The sequence below is a fragment of the Vombatus ursinus genome, unplaced genomic scaffold (genome assembly GCF_900497805.2).
Source record: "Vombatus ursinus unplaced genomic scaffold, bare-nosed wombat genome assembly UNPS02014837.1, whole genome shotgun sequence".
Classification (NCBI taxonomy): Eukaryota; Metazoa; Chordata; class Mammalia; order Diprotodontia; family Vombatidae; genus Vombatus; species Vombatus ursinus.
In genome coordinates, this window is record NW_020954615.1 from 4,843,995 (window position 1) to 4,866,109 (window position 22,115).

The following is a 22,115-nucleotide window of genomic DNA, read 5'->3' on the forward strand; positions in this document are numbered from 1 at the left end:
GAAGGAAGGAAGGAAGGAAGGAAGGAAGGAAGGAAGGAAGGAAGGAAAGAGGGAGGGAGGAAAAAGGGAATGAGAGAAGGAGGAAAGAGACTTTAACCTAGGTACAAGGTTTGGAACAGTGTGATGTAGGGGTGACTGGAAGGATAGAGAGTAGAAAAGCCAGGAGTGGATTAAGCAAAAGAGAAGATCCTAACCCTACTATTTCTTAGTCACCTCACGTGCAATTAAGCAATGCTGTGTGCATTTAATGAGAACTTACTGCATAAAACACTCTGAAATGGAATATAGGAAATATCACTTTGAATAAGGCATATTCTAAGCCCTTAAGAGACTTCTTAGCTTCAACTTTGGGTAATTAGCTGCATGATAAAACACAATCTTGCCTAATAAGAGCTCTAGAAAGTTAGAAAGCAAAACAAGCTCCTGGAGAGCGAGTTAAGGGGAGTGTCACTAGCCAGGGGGATTATGGGAGTCTTCATATAGGCAGTAGCATTCTCTTTAGGATAGGAAGTTCAATTATTAGATTACAAAAGAAGCCACACTTTTAGACCACTTCAAGATTTGCAAAGTGATCGAGTCACAATAACTTTGTAAAGTAAGTAGATCAAATATTGTGAACTCCATTTTACAGAGTAGGAAACTGAGTCTCTAAGCAGTTAAGTCACTTGCCCTTGCTCCACACCTAGCAAATGCCTGCAGCAGGATTTGAACTCAGGTGTAACTGATTCTAAGTTCACCACCACAGCACCACATTGTCTTTCAAAGTATTTCCTGCAATGACTTCACTGTTCTGAAGGACTCTGGCTAGGTTCAAGAGCAATGGCGAAAACAAACCCAGCCAGGCTAGGGCAGAAAGTTGGCATCTTGGTTCTCTGTGATTTAGTCCCCTGAGCCTCCTTGGATGACAGTGAAGAGGAGGGATCACTTGAGTTTGGGCTAATTTAAAAACAGACTGGTGAGCTCCTATGCCCAGGTACAGCCAAGCTTCATGGCAGAGCCTCTGAATTACTGATCTCCATTTCTCTCTTGCGAGGTGACACTTAACAGATACTCAATAATTATTTAATTGACTTGAATAGGGACAGCCTGGTAGGGTGGAGAGTGTGCTGGGTTCTCAATTAGAAGATCTAGGTCCAGAACCAGTTTCTTCCTACTCCCTGGGTGGACTCGGGCAATTAAGAAATAATAGTTCTCTTCTTTTTTCTAGGCATGGAGGAAAAACGCAGTGTCACTAGTAGGAGTGATGTCTCATGAGTTGGGTCATGCCCTCGGAATGCCTGATGTGACTCATGAGACCAAATGCCCCTCTGGGAGCTGTGTGATGAACCAGTACCTGACGTGAGTCACTCTCACTGTCTGACAAAGGAGAGAAAAAAAATTCAGTAAAGGGAGGTGTTGTTGTTGTTGTTGGTGGCGGTGCTGGTGGTGTGGTGTGGTGTGGTGGTGGTGGTGGTGGTGTGTGTGTGTGTGTGTGTGTGTGTTTCTGTGCATATACATGTGTGCCAATGACAAAGGCTAAGAGAATGAGGCTAGGAGACAAAAGCAATGTCTCTAGTCCCATCTCGGTCACCTGCGAGGTACACAATTTGGGGCAGATCATTAACTTCTCTGGGTCCCAGTTTTCTCTACAAAGAAGGGTTTAGATGATACCTTAGATAATCTTTAGGCTCCCTAAGGCTCTAAGTCTAGGATTCAGGCATCATTCATTTATTCATTTGTTCATTCATCCTATCTATTCATCAGTTCACTCAAAAAACCATTTATTAAATGCTTTCTATGTAGCAGGCACCATGCTATACTCTGAAGATAAAAACACAAAAATAAAATTGTGCTTGTCCTCAAATAACTTAATTCTTTTGGGGTGAGGGTGAGAAATAATAGAATAATGTGTCTTAGTCTATAGATGTATGCAGAGATCCAGTTTGTTCTCATGTATTTTAATTTTATTTTAGACTTTTGATTTCAGTGGTTTATGAAACTCCCAAGAAACCCCCTCCCCTGATACAGATTGGCATCTGCCCTGCAACTTAAATTTTTAGAGGATTACCTGGAATCCTGAGAGATTGTGACTCAATTATATTCACACAATCAGTTTATGTTAAGACTTAAACCCAGGTCTTATGGACTCTGAAGCAAATTCTATAACCATTATTCCATGATGCCTCTCATATAATGTATAAAAAAAATATTCAAAGTTATGTTAAGGTGGGAGGATGTGGATAATAGGAATTGGGGGTTAGTTGGGGTAAGAGAGACATTTTATAGAAGGTGGGTCTTGAGTTGTGTCTTGATAGAAGCTAAGGATTCTAAAAGTTGGAGGAAGTGCATCCCAGGCCTGTGGGACAGTCTATACAAAATCAAGGAGGCAGTAAATGGAATGTTATGCATTGGGGATATGCACTGGCTGAATCCAATAGTTGTCACTGTTACTACTGTGTAATCCCCCAAATCCTGCTCCGATTTCTTATCATGCCTGTGAGATGTCCCTGGATTCTTGAAGGTTTTCTGTGGATGGGTTGAGATCTATGATGATGGAATGCAAATGAACACCTAAGAAATCTCAGGTCCCAGCAGTGCGGAGAGAAGACAGTTCTGGAATCCTAGACTTGAGTTCAAATCCTCCTTCTGGCCCTTACTAGCTGTGTGACCTTGGCCAAATTAATTAACTTTGTGGGACCTAAATTTCTTTATCTATAAAGTAAAGGGGTTGGACCAGATGGCTTAAGAAATTGCTTCCAGCTGGAAACTGGTGATCACTCTGATACTATTATTTGAACTGTACTGCTACCACCTTGACTAGTTTGGACAGATTCAAATCCTAAGGGGAATTTGGTCCCTTTATGCCCATGAGCGACTCTTTGCCCACAAACTGCAATGTTCCTGGACCTCCCTTGGCCATGGCAAATCATGACTGACATCTTACACCCAAATGCCAAGTGACACACACCCTAGAGCCCCACCCAGCTTCTTTTTATCTCCTTTATCCGCAGCTCTAAATTCCCAAAGGACTTCAGTGAAACTGCCCTCAAATCTTTTAAAAAATACCTCTTGCATCAAAAACCAATGTGTCTTCTCCAAGCACCAGCCCCAGAAGACATAATAAGCAATCCAATCTGTGGGAATAAACTCAAGGAAGTAGGTGAAGATTGCGACTGTGGGACACCCAAGGTATCTCCCATTTTTTTCTCTCCCATTTTTCTTACGTCTAATTTGGGGTTTAAGAAGTGTGCTGATAAAGATGATGATAATGAGTTTCATTATAATAATATAGACCTGAGAATACAAAGAAAGGCAAAAACAGCGTTCTTGCCATCAATGAGCTTGCATTCTAAAGAGAGAGAAAACATGCACATAACTATGTGCAAATATCCTATATGATGGTAGAAATGGAAGCTGACCTCAGAGGATAGTGTAAATGAGGAGAGGGGAGAGGAGGGAAGGAGAAGTGAGGGAAAGAAAAAGATAAAGGAGAAGAGGAGAGAAGAAGGAAGGAGAAAGGAAGGAAAAGAAAAGTAAGGGGAAGGGAAGGAAAGGGATTAAGAGAGAAGGGGGGGAGGTGAGGGGAGGAGAGGGACTGGGAAAGGCTTCCAGAATCTTATTTGAGATGAATTTTTAAGGAAGCCTGAGAATTCAGCAGGCAGAGATAGGGAAGAACATTCCAGACATACTGAATAGACAAATCAAAGGCAAAGGGTTTGAATATGGATTATCATGTAGAAGGAATAGTGAGAAGCCCTTTGTCATGGGATCATAAAATTCATGGATGTGAATAAATTATAAGAAGACTGGAAAGCTAGTAAGGGTCCTAGTTGTAAAGGAGGGCATAGTCAAGGAAGATGCATGAGCATTGTGGAAAGATGACTTCTGAATAGGAGCCTCATTTTTTTTTCCAGTGAAGCATGAACAAAGGTCCCCAGGACTCAAGTTCAAATTTCACTTGATACTTAAACTACCTGTGTTGTGCAAATTGTTTAATTATCCTGGGTTTCAGTTTCTTTCTCTGTCAAATGACAGCATTGAACTAGGTGACCCCGAAGGTCCTTCTCAGCTTCTGTCTAAGTCAATGATTCTAGATGTTCAAAATAGAATAAGCTACCCCTAATAAGGCAAAAGACAAATAATCCAATTTCTGTCATTGTGTCTGTGTGTTTGTTGAAGGAATGCACAAACCCTTGCTGTGACGCAGAGGCATGCAGATGGAAGCCTGAGACCCAGTGTGAAGGACACACAACAGCACGTGCACGGTAAGATCACCCCTTGTCCTCTCACTTTTTTTTTCTAATTTTAACTTTCTGCCGGTTGACAAGTTGTGGACAAAGTCAAAGTGTCATTCTGATCCTTCCCTTCCTTCAAGGTCAAACTCAGGTTCGACCGACTCCCAGATTCCCTCAAACAGAAGAGGCCTGTCTCTCCCAAAATGCTTCCTAAACACTTTGCTTGGACCTATGTTTAGTGCTCTTCACCTTCTACTTAGATATGGACAGGTCTGAAACCACATGGCAGAGGGGAAAAAGCACTAGACTTAGAACAGCAGGAAAAATCTAAATTCACATTCCACCTCAGGCTAGCTGTGTCAACCTAGGAAAAGTATTTTAACCTCTCTTGGCCTCAGTCTTCTCATCTTTAAAATGGGGATAATCATAGTATCTACTTCACAGGCTTATTATGAAGGTTAAATGAGATGATGATGATGATGATGAGGATATAAAATCTTTGCACACTTTAAAGCTGATGTAAATGTTAGCTCTCACTCCTTCTTTAGTTTCTAAATTTCTTAAACAGTATGTAAGCTCCTTAAAGATAGGAATTGTTTTCTTTTTTTTTCTTTCCTTTGTATCCTCAGCACCCAGTCTAGATCTTGACTGATTTATCACATACTTGGTGAGTTGGATTAAGGGCAAGTAGTGAGTTTTATTTAATTTTCATTTCCCCAAGAATGACTCTGTACAATGTAAACTCTTAATCAAAACTTGTACATTTGGAATGGGCTGGCTTGCAATGTACGGGGGCACTTTCTGTGATTGGTGCTCCCATTTGCCACAGCACCCAGAGCGACAACCTTGGTGACAGCTTTGATTCTTCTCTCCCTCATCTCCCATTTATCAATCAGTTCCCAGTCTTTGGCATTCATCCCATTGTTTCTGTCCCTAGTACCACAACCTTGTCCAAACTCTCCTTAGTCAGTCAGTCAAAAATGTGCCAGGCACGAAGCTAGTGGCTGGGGTTACAAAGAAAGGCAAGAGACAGGTCCTACCCTCAAGGAGCTTACAATCTAATGGGAGAGACATCATACAAACAGTTATGTATGAATATGCTTTAGACAGGACAAATAGGAAATAATCAACAAAGGAAGGAACTGGATCCAACAGGATCAGGAAAAGCTTACTGTAGAAGGTGGGGTTTTAGCTGGGACTTGGAGGAAGCCTGGAGGTGGAGATGAGGAGGGGGAATGTTCCAGGTGTAAGGGACAGACTGTACACATGTCCAGAACTGAGACATGGAGTATCTTGTTCAAGGAACAAGAAGCCAATGTCGTTCATGGAACAGCCCAGAAGCTAATGTCATTGAATGGAAGAGAATGTGTGTGGGGAGAATGAAAGGATTAAGAAGACTGGGAAGCTGTGTGTGTTGGGGAATGGGTGGAGTGTAGGTTATGAAAGCTTTGAATGCCAAAGTCTCATCTGGACTAATGCTATAGCTTCCTAACTGATCTCCTGGCCTCTAATCTTGGGTCCTTCCAACCCATCCTTCATGTTGCTGCTAGAATAATCCTCCTTAAACAAATATCAGCTTATGGCACTCTTTTGCTCAAAACCTTTCAACGGTCCCTTATTACTGATTGAATAAAGTCCAAAGTCCTTATCCTGACATTTAAGGCTTTCCAAAGTCTGGACTGACCTTACCTTGGTGGCTTGGTCTCATCATACTTCCCTTCATGTACTTAACAATCCAGGCAAACTATTCTCTTTACTCTTCCATGAGCATGTTGCAAGTTTTCCTGAAATTCTGCCTTTGTACATCCCTTATCCTATATATGGAATCAATGCCCTCCTTCCTCTCCTCCCCCGTCTTTACCATCTCTAGCTCATCCTTCAAGTCTCAGCTCAAATGATGCACAAGTGAAGCTTTCCCTGATTAGCTTTTTGGGGAGTAAACTTACTTTCCTCTTTGCTTTTCTGTATTAGCCTTGTAGAGGACATTATTAACACTGCTGCTGTGCCTTTACCACTTTTGATTTTTAATAGCATTTTTATATACACTAGGTGTCTTATTACCCCCATTAGACTATAAGGGTCATGTTTTATCCATCCCTGTGTCTACCTTAGTAACTAACACAAGCCTTTGTGCATATTAAGTGCTTAATGATTGTTGAATTAAATTGAAACCAAAATACACACAATTAAAAAAAAGAATGCATGGGAAAGAAGGTGAAATTTCATAATCTTCTCACATTATTCTCCCTGTATTTCAACCAAATATTTCTGTATTTAAACCAAATTGACCTACTTAGTATTTTCTTTGTGTGGGATTATATCTCCCACTTATGTACTTTTGCACAGGCTGTGCCCCTTACCTGCCTGCCCTTTTTTTAAAACTCTGCTTCTTGGAATCTCTAACTCTATTCAAGGATAAGCTCAAGTGCCACTTCCTCCTTGAGACTTTTTGTAACTCCTCCACTTGTTAAATGACATTGGATATATTTTGTATCAAATTATCTCTAACTATATTATTTTACCCTGGTAGAATGTAAGCTCTCTGAGGGCAAGAACCAATTTTTAAAAAAAATCTTTGTATTTTTAGAGTATAGCACTGTGTCTGGTATATGGTAGTTAGTTAATAGAAGCATGCTAAAATAATATAACAGTTCTTTGACTAATAAGAATTAATATTACATGATATGAATATAAGATATCATTTTGCCATTGCATCATGATACTTAGCCATCTCTAACTGAATTCCTTCTTGCTATTATTCTAAAAGAATTCCCCAAAGCTCCAATTCTGTGCTTTGCAAACCTTAAAACTCAATATAAATGCATGTTGTTGTTACTATTATTAAACATATTAATAATCTGTAACTTCTCCCCTTTTCTTAGTCCCCTAACTCCAGGCCCACTCCCTATCTTATAGTAAATGACTTTGCCTCATATTTCATTAAAAATGCATGCTCCCTCAAATTCCTGCCTCTATACCCCCAGATATTTCTGACTTTACTCATCCTTTCTATCTTCCTTCCATTCTCAATGGATGAAGTCTTCTGCTTCTTTGCCAAGGCAAAGTTGTGTGTTTGTTTCCTTGATTCCATTCTCTCCTGTTTTCTCTGTAACTTCATGCCATTACTTATTCCATTCACTTGTTCAACCAACAAAAACATATTAAACATTTGTACTCTGCTAGGCATTGGGCCAGACACTAAGGATACAGGAAAAAATATGGATCAGACCTTGCTCTGAACAAGCTGGAGAGTTGGGGGGGGTGGGAGTGGGGTGGTAATTTTTGAAGAGGGAAAAAGACAGGAGCCCAAATTTCCATAATTACAGAGAACAAATTATGTGTAAAAGAATGATCCAGTCAAAATGTTTTGAACAATTTTAGGCGCAAATATTTGTTTCACATCTTTCTAATATTCTCTCCCCCTCTAATTAGCTCCTTACTTTCTACCAAATCAAATAAACAAACAAAAAAAAAAGAAAGAAAGCGGGAAAGCATGTTCAGGTCTCTACTCTCCTAAAAACAAATAAACAAACAAAATCAAGAACGCTCTTCTTATAATGTAAGATGCTTCTATCTTATTTCTCTCCTCCCTTTCACTTCTTCTGAAGAATAGATACCCTTTGTATAGTCGGGCTCCAGATTTGTGAGGGTGGAAAGAGTTTCCACACTTTGTATTCCCAACACAGGTCTGAACCTAAACAACCCATGATATAGAAGAGCCTAGCATCCTGTGCGAGCAGGTTTCTGTCCACATGATTCTACTCAAACTGGTCTCTTCCAACATCACCAAAGATCTAAGTGACAAACCCAATGGTCTTTTCTCAGTTCTCACTACTTCTTCTATTAGCCCTCTCTATCTTTCTGGCAAGTGTCTATTCTCTTGGTTTCTCTGTTGCATTTGTTTCCTGATTCTTTGACAATTTATGCTCTAACTTCGTCTTTGGCTCCTTGGATGGTGAATTTTCCTACTCTCATTCCCCAAATTAGAGTGTCCCTTGAGACTCTGTCCTATTTCTTCTTTTCTTTCCTCTCAACCTCCTCTCCCAATGGTGTCCTCTGCTTCCCTGTGATGAAATATCATCTCTACACAGATGATTCATAGATTCCTATATCTACTCCCAAGTTTTCCATGGCCCATCAGGCCTACATCTGTTTGCCCACTATAAGCCCTGATGGTATCTCAAACTCAAGAGGTACAAAACAGAACTCTTTACCTCCCTCTTGAAAGCTGCCACCATCTCAAATTCTCTATTTCTCTTGATGGTACCAAGTTTTTCTGTCCACCCAGACTCAAATTCTCCATGTCACTATTGACCCATCACTGTCCTTCACTCCCCAGTTAATACTGACCACTCCCTACTTAATATGACCAATGGCAGAATTTATTTTGTTTGACTATGCGTATTTGGTAGAGAGGTTTTCTTTTCTTTTCTTTCTTTTCTCCCTCAAGCATAGAGAGTGGGGAGAAAAATGTTTGATAATTAAAAAACAAAATTTATTTTAAGCTTTGAACTTGAAAATTTCCAGAGTGCTTGGTCTTTTCCTCATTTGTCACAATGACAGGATTGGAATCAGTGATTTCTAAGGTCCTTTCAGCTCCATTAGTACTTAGGACCACATATGTCCTTAGGCATCATCAAACTTTTCCTGCTTCCACAACTAAAAAGTCACCCTCCCTTATATCTGTCTTATGGTACCATGTCTGATTGGATCTCTTAATGCTATTACCACCTTCTTTCTGGTTTTGTACTCATTCATGGACATCCCTCATTATGGACATCCCTCATCCCTCTCATTAGATTGGGCACTCCTGGAGGACTGGCACAAAGTCATTTTTATGATGCATTTTATAGTTTCCATGATAATGACATTTGATATGCAAAAAGAATCATCTCCACTACCACACCACTATTATCAGCAGCAGCAAAATAGAAACATCTCAAACATAAGCAAATAGTATTGAATTCTATGCCAAATTCTCTACTGATTAAATCAATTACCATGTCAATAACAATCATTTTGACAATAATAAAAATACAAACATACTGCTAGTGAGTTGTTTTCAGTTGTGTCAAATTCTTCATGACCCCATTTGGAATTTTCTTGGCAAAGATACTAGAGATGTTTGCCATTTCTTTCTCCAGCTCATTTTATATACGAGGAAACTGAGATGAGCAAGGTTAAGTGACTTGTCTAGAGTTATGCAGCTCATAAGTGTCTGAAGTCAGATTTGAACTCAGAGTTATGAATCTTCCTGACTCTGACCTGGTGCTCTATGCACTATGGTGCCTCCTAGCTGCACTATCTATTTAGTATCTTAAGAATGGCACAATGCTTTACACATGTGGTCTCATTTGAGACATTTTCAACCATTCAAGGTAGGTGCTTTATTACCATCAATTTGCAGATGAGGCAACTGAGTTGTAGGGAAATGAAGTGTCTTATCCAACTGACAGAAGCAGGGTCTGAAGTCAGTGCTTCCTGATTCTGGGTTCAGCATTCTCTCTCCTTCGCTAGGCTGTTCTATGTCATGGGTTGTTTTGGTTTAGACCTGGGCTGGGAATACAAAGTGTGGAAACTCCTTCCACCCTTGTACATCTGGAGCCCAACTATAATTTATAGTTTCTTAGAGTCACCCAGAGCACCTATATGGGTTATCTTCCCCCCTCCTCTAGAAAAGGGTTTTCTTGTTGTTTGTTTGTTTTATTTTCTATTTGTATCCAAGAACTTGGTATAGTGTTTGGCACATAACAAACATGATAAAGTATCATTGCATTCATTCATTCAGTCACTCACCTACTCATTCATTCATTTATGCATGCATTCATTCACCAAGAAGATTTAAGTGACTTGTCCAGCTCACAAAGCCAGTAAGTGTTGGAGGCAGGATTTGAACCCATTTTTCTTGACTCCAAGTTAACTCTGCCACCCACTGTGCCATGGCCCCCTCAAATGCACCATCAAAACATAATGATGTTAGAAACACAAGGGTATTGGGGGCTTGCCAGTTTCCCTTTCTTCCCACTTTCATAGGGTCTGACTTGATCTTCACTCCCTGGGTAGCGGGCAAATGAATAAAATGCATCTAGTAAGCACTTATAATGGGCCGTGCACTGTGCCTACTGCAGAGGATACGCCTACAGAAACAAAGACAGACCTTGCTCTCAAGGGGTTTCCATTCTAATGGGAGGGGAGATACACATAAAGGGGAATGTTGCCAACTAAGCAGGGGTATTTTGATCTGGAAAGCTGCTGGGCCGGTGCTGGAGCCAGGGGATTTGATTATGGTTCCTGAACAGGTGAATGGGTGGGAATTTGGATGGGAATAATGTCTGGAACTTCATCCTTATATGGGCTTAGCTCAAATTCCCCCACTCTCAGGAGGCCCTTCCCAAACTGTCCAGCTGCTATTGTTCTAGTACCTTCCCCTACTAGACTACTTCCCATTTACTTTGTATATATCTTATTTTTAACCAATTATTTACATATTGTCTGCTCAACTAGAATGTGAGCTTCTTAAGGGTTGGGGCTATTGTAGGAGAATGTTGTGTATGTGCATTTTGTTTTTCCCCCTTTCTTCATATCTTCATATCCCCAGATCTTAGTGCAGTATTTGGCATATAATAAATACTAAAGGAATATTTGTTAACTTGCTGAGGGGTTGGTAGAAAGAAGAGGAATTCTGATCCAAAGACATTAGTCCTCTAATGTATTTTCTCTGATCTAGGTAAGAAGACAGCTGTCAAGAAGCTAGCCAGGGAGTAAAAGTTCTGATATTCTTATCTCCATTTTCTAGTTGAGGCAACTGAGGCTCAATGAGCTGAAGGGACCTATCTACCCAAGGTTATAGAATCCACCCAGGAGAGGATGTGAGATGGGAACTCAATTTCTTCTAAGTCCAAGGCTGTCTCCATCATACTATGGTTTGTTTTGGGAGATGAAGAAGAGTTATTGGTGAAAACAAGAAAGAAATGATTTGAACTTGCTTCTCCTTTAATCTTTAGGATATGCTTACAGTCTTCACAAATGTACATTTAACATTTTACCATTTATCAAATGCTTCTGCTACTTGTGATTGCAATGATATCTATGCATATCTTTTATACATCTTCCACAATCCCTTATGACTGTAGGTCTGGGATGATTGCATGTGAACTGTGTACATTTTTATGTGACTATTAAAGAAGTCTTTGGGTGAGGAGTTGCTTTCCATTTATTTCTTCTTAGCCTAGATATTTAAAGCTCATCAGATAGAGTAAACTAAAAAGAAGAACAAAAACCAAATATAGACATGTAACAAATAGCAATATCACCTTCCTGGGAATTCTCTGCCTCACCATCATCATCCTACAATAAAACAAAACAAATTCACACACATACACACACACACACACACACACACACACAGTCTTTGTGTATTTCAGTCACTATGCAAATGATGCCTTGATGGTCTGTCTCATCTCACCTTCCTCCTTGCCCTTCCCCTCCCTGCCCTTCCCCAAGCTGGTGTCATTTACACACCTGACTCACCCATCCAGCCAGAGTACATCTCAGAGTTAGCTATCAAAACATGCTTGGGATGAAGAATGCATGCATTCCCAAGTGTGGACAAGAAAAGAGAAATGACAGGAGTCCCTAGCTGTATGGTCTTGGGTAAATCCCTTTACTTCTCTAGACATCAGATTTTTGAATTAGGATTCAGAAAAGTGACTTCATAAGTTCAAGAAGGGAGAGAGATGGATAACCAACATGAGATATAAAAAGAAAAGACTTTGGGGGGCACTATAGATTCAGGAGAAATCATGAGCACATCATGGCAGCCAAAAACCTGGAATGACACTAGTTGTCATTGAGAAATCTAGCATTCAGAATGAGGGAGGCTGTCTTCCCTCTGTCCTGGTAAGGGCGCATCTTGAGCGTTATGTTCAGTTTCAACTGTAGCATTTTAGGAAGGATATTGTTGAGGTGAAGAAGGTTCAGACAAAATCAGCTAGATTGGTAAGGGACTTGGATATCCCATCCATTGTAGGAACTGGGGATGTTTAGATTAGAAAAGATGTAAGGGAGACATGATAGCTGTCTTCAAAATAGGAAGGACTTGTTCAGCCCTGGCAATGATAGTGGATTTAAGCTTCATATAATCAAAAGCTCTTCACAAACTGAGACATTCAAGAAAATAATAGAATTGACTCTTATAGCTGATAATGAATTGCTCAGGGTTTTGTTTTTTCTTTTTAAGTGAAGGGTGAATGGCCACTTGAAGAAGATGTAGAAGAACATTCTTCTGAAAGTCTTGTTCCACTTGATAGCCTTTAAAATACTTATTAGTTCTGTGATTCAGTCATCTAACCCTGTCTGCCTCAGTTTCCTCATCTGTAAAATGAATTGGAGAAAGAAATTGCAAACCACTCCAGTATCTTTTCCAAGAAATCCCCAAGTGATGCCACAAAGAGTCATACATGACTGATACCACTCAACAACAAAAACCTATGAGCAAAACACTCAGATGGGAGTGAAATACAGTGGTGAAATAAGACAAAGATGCTGCAACCCAAGAGTTTATACTTGTGTTGAAAGACCATATTCATGCACTTGAAAAATTAGATAATTTGAGTCAAGCAGAAGACCAAAGTATGTAAGATATTGCAAAGTAAACACTGGTAATATATGGAATGAGTGGATCAGATTTTCCTCCTAAGCCTACTATAGGAACTTAGAGCTGGAATAGGGCACTTTCAGCTTGCCATATCCAGGGATGTCCATCATGATATCTCAGCCATCTGCCAGTCAAGTCATGGACTTGATTAGAAAAGTACGTACACACACACACACACACACACACACACTTTAAAAGAAAGATGAAGCTTTTTAAGATATGAAGGGAGGATCCAAATCTAGAATCATAAATTAAAAGTTGAAATCAATAAGCATTTATTAAGCACCTCCTGTGCACCAGGGTTTATGCTAAGTGCTGGGGATAGAAAAGGAAAGCAAAAACAATGCCCATGTTCAAAGAGCTCACATTCTTATGGGGAAGATAACATGTACATACAAGGTACACCAGAGTTGATGGATGACAACTTTAACAAGAAGGGACTCACTGGAAAAGACCTTAGAGACCATATAGTCCAACCCTCCTCATTTTACAGAAGAGGAAACTGAGCACCAAAAAAGTGGCATGATTTATCCAAAGTCACACTAGTAAACAATAGCAGTCAGAATGTGAACCCAAGTCTTTTGGCTTGAAAATATGTTTTTTCACCATGGGAACAAGGGACTGTGTGTTTTTTATTACATCAACACACAGAATCATTATCTCATTCAGTCATTATTGAGAAGAGAGAAGGGCCTGTGTAGCTTGAGGAAGGAGCACTAGCTCAGAAGTCATGGGGCCTTCCATGATGGTGGTGTTACACTGGTCAAATGGTGTAACCTCTCTGTGCTCTAGGCCTTAATCTACCAGTTACTGTCAAATTCTATGGGTCTGATTGACATCAGTGTGGATCACCTTATCACTGACAAAAATTCTGTCATTCTATAGTCAAATTGGTGGTGAATAAATTAATATGTGAATGGATGACTGGAATGAATGAATGAATGAATGAATGAATGAATGAATGAATGAATGAATGAATGAAAAAGACATTTAATAGTATTTACTATGTGCCAGATACTGGGTCAAGCACTGAGAATACAAAGAGAAAAACAAGACTGTTTCTGCCCACCCCACCCCAAGGAATTTTTGTTCTAATAAAGGGAAAACAACATATGTAGGGAAGTGGTGGCCAGGGAGGAGTGATTTGGATAGGAAAGTAGAGGGGATGGTGATTGGAGCCACAGGGCAATTGATTGATATATTCTTTCCAAGAATGGTTCTCTTGATTCAATGATTGTTCACAGACCGGGAGTAGAAAGTGGGATGAGGGTGCACATATGATGGCAGGGACATGAACATGACTGGAGAACAGCATCTGAGACTTTGTGTTGGGCTAAACATAGAGAACTTCCATGAGTTACAGAGAAGGTGCCTACCTGCAGTGGTAAAGGAACTTTTCTCCCCTGGGAGTTCCTTATATCAACAAAATCACAGGTCCAATCCATATCCTAAGACAAATATACAAATAAGATTGCTAAAAATCAATTTGAGATTAGGTCAAAGGAAAGATCTAGACTAGATAATAAAAGTAATTTAAGGAGGGAGAGAATATTGGGGGGGGAAGGTATTATCAGCAAGAGAATAAGAATCTAGCAGAATATTTCATATCATGAAGAATAACTTTGTTGACCTTAGTATGAGGCAGTATATAGTATAGTGGAAAGAGTGCAGGATTCACATACCTATCTGAAGCGGTTTGGAGTCCACTCTACCCTTACTATCTATAGATTATTGAAGTAATCACTTCATGTAATCAAGCCTCCATTATCTATATATAATGGAGATAGAGCTAGCATCATATAATGGTCAGAAGGCCAATCTTGGAGTCTTGAAGACCAATGTTCACGTTGACAAATACAAGCCATTGTCTGCCTGAGCGAGACAATCAACCTCTTGGTGCATTGAAGCAACATTCTGAGTTAGGTATTAACTGCAGCAGTAGAAGGAGTTAGAACATTGGGAATTCCCCACACTGATGAAATCACAGGTCTGAGCAAGAAATGAGGATCTAAATGCCTGCATTGTTTATTTTACTTGGCTGTTGTTCAGATTGGGAAGGTGATCTGGAGTCTGAACTGTGGGGATTTCTGAGTGGGTAACAAAGAGGGGAAGAAAGGATCCTGGCATATGAAAGGTTGTAGACTAGAGAAAGAGAAAGAGCTTCTCTAAGGAGCACCCTGTGTGACCTTGGGTGAGTCATTCAACCTCTGTAGACCTCCTGCCTCCATGTGTGGCTTATAATAAAATTGTCTAATTAATGCCTCCCTCCTCCCCCTTCTCCATTCAATCGTTCATTCATTCCTGGGGAGCCCATAGAAAGCCTATAATACAGATCAGGGCTTCTTAAATTTTTTCCACTTGCAACTTCATTTTGCCCCAGAAATTTTTACACGACTCCGGGTATATAGATATATAAAATAGGTATACAAATCAAACATTTACTGATAATAAATCATACAGAAATTTATTTTAAAACAATTCTTTGGTATACATATAATTTTACATTTATTAAAGATGAAAGCAAATTTGCCTACTAATGAAATGGATATGCTTGCTTATTTTTACATAAATAATTAAATCTTGGCAGAATATTTGATACCACAGGACAAAGAACATTTTTGATGTTTTTCGGAGTTGATCAATATTTTGATTTTATAATCATCAGTGCTGTGTTCAGAAGCAAGGCTGCAGTGAAGTCATGTGATGCAATTTGGGGAGGAGCTGCCAGAAACACCTCAGATTCTTTTTGACTTTGAATTAATTTTTGGTCGTTGTACATTCAGAAACCTTCTACTGTTGCCAGATTTTTCACAGGCCCACGTTCAGTTACATGATCCCATATTGGGTCACAACCCACAGTTTAAGAAGTCCTGATATAGACCACAAAAGTTTGAGATCCCTTGTTTCAGAAAGGTGTCTTGGAAGTGAACAAAGGTGAAGCAAGAGAATTTCCAAGGTGAAAATCTGAAAAACTGAGAACAAACAGCAGACTGGAAGACAGTTACACAGATAGAGGTAAGGATTGGATCCATAATTTATTTGATAATAGAGAATTGCTATGCATGAAAGCTACCTCTACCAACAAAAGGTGACAAGTTCTCACAACACAAAGCCTTCTTAGAGAGCCTTCTGAGAGCAGAGATGTCAAGTAATTTGCCCAGGGTCAACCAGCCAATATGTGTGAAAAGTGAGCCTTGAATCTTCCTGACTCTAAAGCCCGCTCTCTAGACATTCCACCACCTTGCCTTTCTTGGACATCCACCATATATGCAAAGTAAATATAGAGTATTTGGGGGATGGTAACTAAAGCATTAATATCTTGGGTGGGGTTGGGAGGGATCAGAGAAGGTCTCCTGTGGACAGTAGAGTCAGAGCAGAGCCTGAAAGGTAATTTAGGTGGCTGGAAATATAACAAAGTATTTTCTATTCTAGTAGGGAAGTTCTTGGGCAACTAGGGGGCACCATAGTGTATAGAACACCAGGCCTGGAGTCAGGAAGACTCACCTTCCTCAGTTCAAATCTGACCTCAGACACTTACAAGTTGTGTGACCTTGGGCCAGTCACTTAACCCCTTTGCCTCAGTTTTCTCATCTGTAAAATAAGCTGGAGAAGGAAATGGCAAACCACTCCAGTATCTTTGCCAAGAAAACATCAAATGGGGTCACAAAGAGTCAGACATGACTGAGGCAATTGAACAACAACAAAAAAAGGGAAGTTCAGACCCTAAGGAGGAAATACTGGGTTTGTATGGTTATGAGTTTAAAAAGAATCCAAGGAAAGTCAGAGGAAATTAAAATGTTTTCTTTCTATTGACCCCTAGCAAGGAGAAGCAAACACTACCTCTCCACAGTAATATCTTGACCAGAAATACCGAGGCTAAAAACTTTCTTGATGCTGAGGAGGTTCCAGGGCAGCCTCACAATGAGATCCATGGAGGGCACCACCATCATCAGCCGCTCTTCCCAGTGGAGCACCAACACCATTGTGATCCACAAGCACTCTGCTTTCTATCTCTATGAAACCTCAGGAGTATCCAGGGATAAGAGGAGCTCTTCTACCTCCAATGAAAAGGAGGCAAAAGAGGAATGTCTTCTAGGCCTATGTGTGGACTGTGAGGGCATCACTGTATCTTGGGCCACAGGGATTGGCTTTCAGCCTATTTGTCAGAAGCACCAGCCCCAGGTTCACTTGGTGGATGGGTAGGTGGGGAAGCAGTTTTTTGAGATCTGATGTCAACATCATCTATACCCACTCACAGATTAGTGACCTGAAAGCCTGGGCTGAAGACCCTCTGGGAGAAAATAGGTCAGTCATAGCAGGGTCAACCAATGGAGAGATGAGGCATACCCTAGATGCACTCATCACCACCAATCCTGGACATAAGTGCCTGCCTGCTGCAGGGTTTTTCCCAGTCTGGAGGCCCTCTTATAGAATGCCTGTCACCGGGTCCATGAAGGCTTCAGCTGCTACTGCTACCTCCACTGCATGCACAATGCCTGAGAGCCTACAGGTCTGGTGTCACCCCCTAAGGAGGGAATGTAACCAAGGTGGAGGCCCATTACCCTGGAGTAGAAAGGTGGAGGATAATCTGACCAGGATCTCTTGGGTTTGCTCTAGTCTGTCCTCCCTCACCCTCTTCTGGCAGAAGCACTTTCCTGACAACAACCCCATGGACCAGGTGGTGTTGAGTCTCTTGATGTCACTTCTACAAGTGAGGCTCAGGGACATTAAGTGATTTGGCCTGGATCTCCCAGGCAGCCGAAGTCCCATTTGACAGTGTATTCAACCCCAGCTGTCCGCTGTCTGCAGGTCTGGAGCGCTTGCTTGGCTGCCTCATCTGCGCAGAGGGAAAGAATCCCATCAGTGAAGAGATGCAGAGGTCATGGAGACCATGGAGTCCAACCTTGGACCGTGCGAATGAGAAGACTGAGCACCAAAGGAAGAAAGAAGCCTCTGGTCCATGAACAACTTTCATCTGGTGAAAAATGGCAGGGTTGGGTTTCCCTGCCTCAGAAATCCCTCCTGGCCCCATTTCCCTCCTCCTCAGACCCTCTGCTGGGATTCTGAAAGCTGACACCCTTGGCTCTCACTTTCCTTTTATGGCCACAAACATGTCATCATCATCCTTGTCTTGGGCAATTGCGACCCCTGCTGTCTGAATGCTGGCATTGTATCCACACCCAGCCTTGCCTTGGCTGTGTTTACCTTCCCTGGATGTGGAAACCCATGAGGACAATTGACAGCTTTAGGAAAGATTTCCTAAAGGTGGGCATTCCAGTCTTTAGAGGCAGCTTTGAGGAGGGGCAGGAGCAAGCAGGCCTGAGACAAGGGAGAGAACTGGCCCTTTCCCTACCCAGCATCCTTATACTCAGTGTCATTGCCCATTTGGAACCTAGGTGGCTAAAGCTTTAGCCAGATGCCATAGTTGTAGGCAATGACCATCTGAGGGAACACAAGTCAAAGATCAAGAACTGGAAGGGACCTACCTTAGAGGCCATGAAGTCCAAACCTCTCATTTAACAAGTGAGGAAACTGAGCCCCAGAGAGGTGAAGTCACTTCCCCAAGGTGTTATAGGTAGTAAGTGACAGGGGAGAGATTTGAACTCAATTCCTTCAACCCAGAGCCATACCCTTCCCACTCTCCACCACCTCTGTTCCAATGCCACCTCTTGTCCAGTCATCGGAATGGGCAATTAATACACCTGGATGGCTGCCTGGTTGACTTCTAGAGGAATCTACCTTATGCATCCCTCTTCTCTCAAAAGTCATTGTTTAAATCACTTCCGAAAACTGGCTTAATGCAGTGGAAAGGGAGGGGGCTTTCCATTCAGAGGACCTGGGGCCAAGTCTAGTCTCTTATTGACTAGAAGTACCAGCAAGTTTAACTCCCTGGGCCTCATTTTCCTCATCTGTAAAATGAGGGAACCTGATGGTGTGGCCTCTGGAATACCTTCTAACGTAGGATCTTGGTACTTCATTGATTTTATTGGGAGCTCAATGATATAGTGGATAGAACTCTGGGCCAAGAGGCAGGAAGGCCTGAGTTCAAATTCAACCTTTGACACTGGTAGTGTGACCCTGGGCAAGTCACTTAACCTCTGTCTGCCTCAATTTCCTCATTTGTAGAATACCTCCAAAGGATGTGGTAAGGAATGAGATAATAATTATAAAATGCTTAACACACAGCCTGGCACATAGTAAGAGCTATATAATGTTAGCTATTGTTGTTGTTGTTGTTGCTGTTATTTATTAGAAAACACATTGATCAGGGGGCAGCAAGGTGGTGCAGTGTATAGAGTACCAGCCCTGAAGTCAGGAGACCTGAGTTCAAATTTGGCCTCAGACCAAACACTTGACACTTAACTAGCTGCATGATCCTGGGCAAGTCACTTAACCTCAATTTCCTAAAAAAACAAAAACCAAAAAAAAAGAAAAGAAAACACATTGATCTTGAAAGGCAGTGAGATGTAAAGAAATGTGCTGCCTCTGGCATTAGTTTAAGTCACTGCCTTCTTAGCTTCAGTTTTATTACCTACAAAATAAATATCCCAACAGGTTTACTAATTAGTTCCCAGAGCTATTGTGAGACTCCCATGTCAAAGTACCTGGAATCAAAGTTCACTGATGATCCTTATTACCTATATGACCTTGGTGAGCTTTCTTAAACTCCCTGGGCCTCAGTTTCTCTAGCTATAGGATGAGAGGATTGGATTAAATGGTCCCCAAGGTCTTCAGAACAAGGATCTACGGAGATAATATGTCAAGTATATTGTAAACTTTAAAGGCTTCTCAAAATATCAGCTATTAGGATTTCTAATATTTGTGCTCTGATGGAACCAGGCAAGAAGATGTCCAGCTTATGAGGGTGCAAATCTCCATATAGTCGACTATTTTGAAGTTTAATAATCACACAGTCTTGAAGTTGGAAAGGTGCTTTTTAATAAACACTTGAACTAGTCTGCCCTCTACCACACAAAGTTCTTTCTCAGGCACCATGTGAGGACTGGCCAAGTATCACACCTATTTTATAGGTGAAGAAACTAAGACTTAGGGAGGGAAAGTAAGTTCAGCATAGTAACAAGACCATCACATCATCTTATCCTCAGCTCAATCCAATCTGTCAATATTTATCACAATAACATCACAACAGAACAATTCTCCAAGGAATGTCAGAACCAGGGAAAAGGACTTTGAGACCATTTCTGTATGCTAGGAGTTCATTAACATAATCTAAGGACCTTGCCTTGGGACATTTGACTTATATTATCTCATCTTTATTTTGATATCTGTAAAAAAGGGGGCAGTGTTATCAGTAGCACTTACTTTATAGTATTATTTCCTCAGATTAAATGATATAAGGTAGGGTTTACTAGAACTCTCCTGGTTCTTTTCCTATCTATCACCTCCTTTGCTGTATCTTCATCCAGGCCACTGTGGGTGTTACCCAAGGCTCTGTCCTAGACCCACTTCTCTTTCTGTACTGTCTCCCTTTGATGATCTCATCAGCTCCCTTGGATTCAGTTATCTTTTCTATGCAAACAATTCCTAGATCTGTATATTAAGGTCTAACCTATCTCCTGAACTTTCACATTGCTGTTGTTCAGTTGTGTCTGACTCTTTGTGACCCCATTTGTTGTTTTCTTGGCAAAGATACTAGAGCAGTTTGCCATTTCCTTCTCCAGCTCATTTTATAGATGAGGAAACTGAGGCAAACAGGGTTAAGTGACTTGCTCAGGGTCACACAGCTAGCATGGCTCTGAGGCTGGATTTGAAATCAGGAAGATGAGCCTTCCAGACTCCATGCTCTGCGCTGTATCCATTGAACCACCTAGCTGCCCTTCCACATCACCAACTACTTATTGGACATCTCAAAGTAGATGTCCCACAGATATCTCAAACTCAACATGGCCAAAAAGAAACATATTATCTCCCCTGCAAACCCTCTCTTCTTCCTAACTCTCCTAGGATACCACTATATTCCCTGTCACTGAGGCTGGAGATCTTGGTGTCATCTTAACTCCGCACTCTGTTCCTCCCCCATCCAACCTGTTGCCAATTCTTATCGATTCTACCTTAAAAACATCTCATTTTCTTCTCTCCACTCATACAGCTGCCCCATCTGCATTGTGGCAATGGCCTTCTCTCTGATTCAAGTTTCACCTAACCTCATTTTATCTTCCACTCAAAGTAGTTTTCCTCAAATGCAAGTCTAACCATTGTATCTCCTACTCAATAAATTCCAATGGTTTCCTATTGTTTCCAGGATCAAAAAAAAACACCTTCCACTTGGCTTTAAAGCCCTTGCTAGTTGTCCATTCTACTTCTACTTTCCTCCCCTCCCCACACTTAACAATGCAGTTATACTGGTCTGCTTTCTGTTTCTCTCATATGATATTCCATCTCCCATCCCCATGATTTTGTAATGGTTACCCTTCAAGCCTAGAACTCTCTTCCCACCTCAGCCCTTCCCTCGGGCTTCCCTGCCTTCATACAAGACCCAGTTGGGTCCCCATCTTCTTCATAAGGCCTTTCCTGTTTCTTGACTCTACTTCTCTTCTTGTGCCTTATCTCTAAGATTGTCTTCCATTGTGCTGTATATATGTAGTAGGTATAGCTATTTACATGTCATTTCCCTCACTAAAATGTAAGCTTACTGTCAGCAGGGACCCTGTTTTCACCTTTCTTTGTATCTCCAGTACTTAGAGTAGTTCTAGGCACATAGTAAGTGATTAGTAAATGCTTGTTGACTAACTTAAAACATGATAGAATGGGGGAGGCTAGGTAGTTATTGTAGAGCCTTTGTAGCTAGGAAGACCTGAATTCAAGTCCTGAGTCTGATACATACTGACTATGTGACCCTAGACAAGTCATTTAACCTTTGGGTGCTCTGGGCAGAGAAGGGGATTCTTGTGTTAATAGAGAAAGCATCAGTGAAATCACTATGCCATCCTTCTTCCCAATTTCAATGAATCTTGTACTCATTTTTTTTTAGTGGAGTTCAGATCAACCTTATTCTGGAGTAAATCACTATCCTGCTTTTATCCTTTTGAACCTTAAGGTTCTGTGACCTATTATACAGGTAGTTGTTTAGTCCTTTTTTAGTCATGTCTGACTCTTTGTGACCTCAGTTGAGTTTTCTTGGCAAACATATTGGAGTGGTTTGCCATTTCTTTCTCCAACTCATTTTACAGATGAGGAAGCTGAGGCAAACAAGGTTAAGTGACTTGCCCAGGGTCACACAGCTA

The 22,115-nt window shown here is 41.0% G+C and overlaps 1 protein-coding gene across 1 annotated transcript in view; it reads left to right on the forward strand.

The window, feature by feature from the left end:
* ADAMDEC1 (ADAM like decysin 1) overlaps positions 1 to 11,261 on the forward strand; it is a 31,297-nt gene extending 20,036 nt beyond the window's left edge. Inside the window, exons 11-14 of the mRNA XM_027840029.1 lie at positions 1,208 to 1,338; positions 2,991 to 3,168; positions 4,159 to 4,244; positions 11,011 to 11,261. Of these exons, the coding sequence (XP_027695830.1) occupies positions 1,208 to 1,338; positions 2,991 to 3,168; positions 4,159 to 4,244; positions 11,011 to 11,014 (399 nt within the window). The 3' untranslated portion in view covers positions 11,015 to 11,261. The remainder of the gene's footprint in view (positions 1 to 1,207; positions 1,339 to 2,990; positions 3,169 to 4,158; positions 4,245 to 11,010) is intronic.
* The last annotated feature ends 10,854 nt before the right edge of the window (positions 11,262 to 22,115 follow it).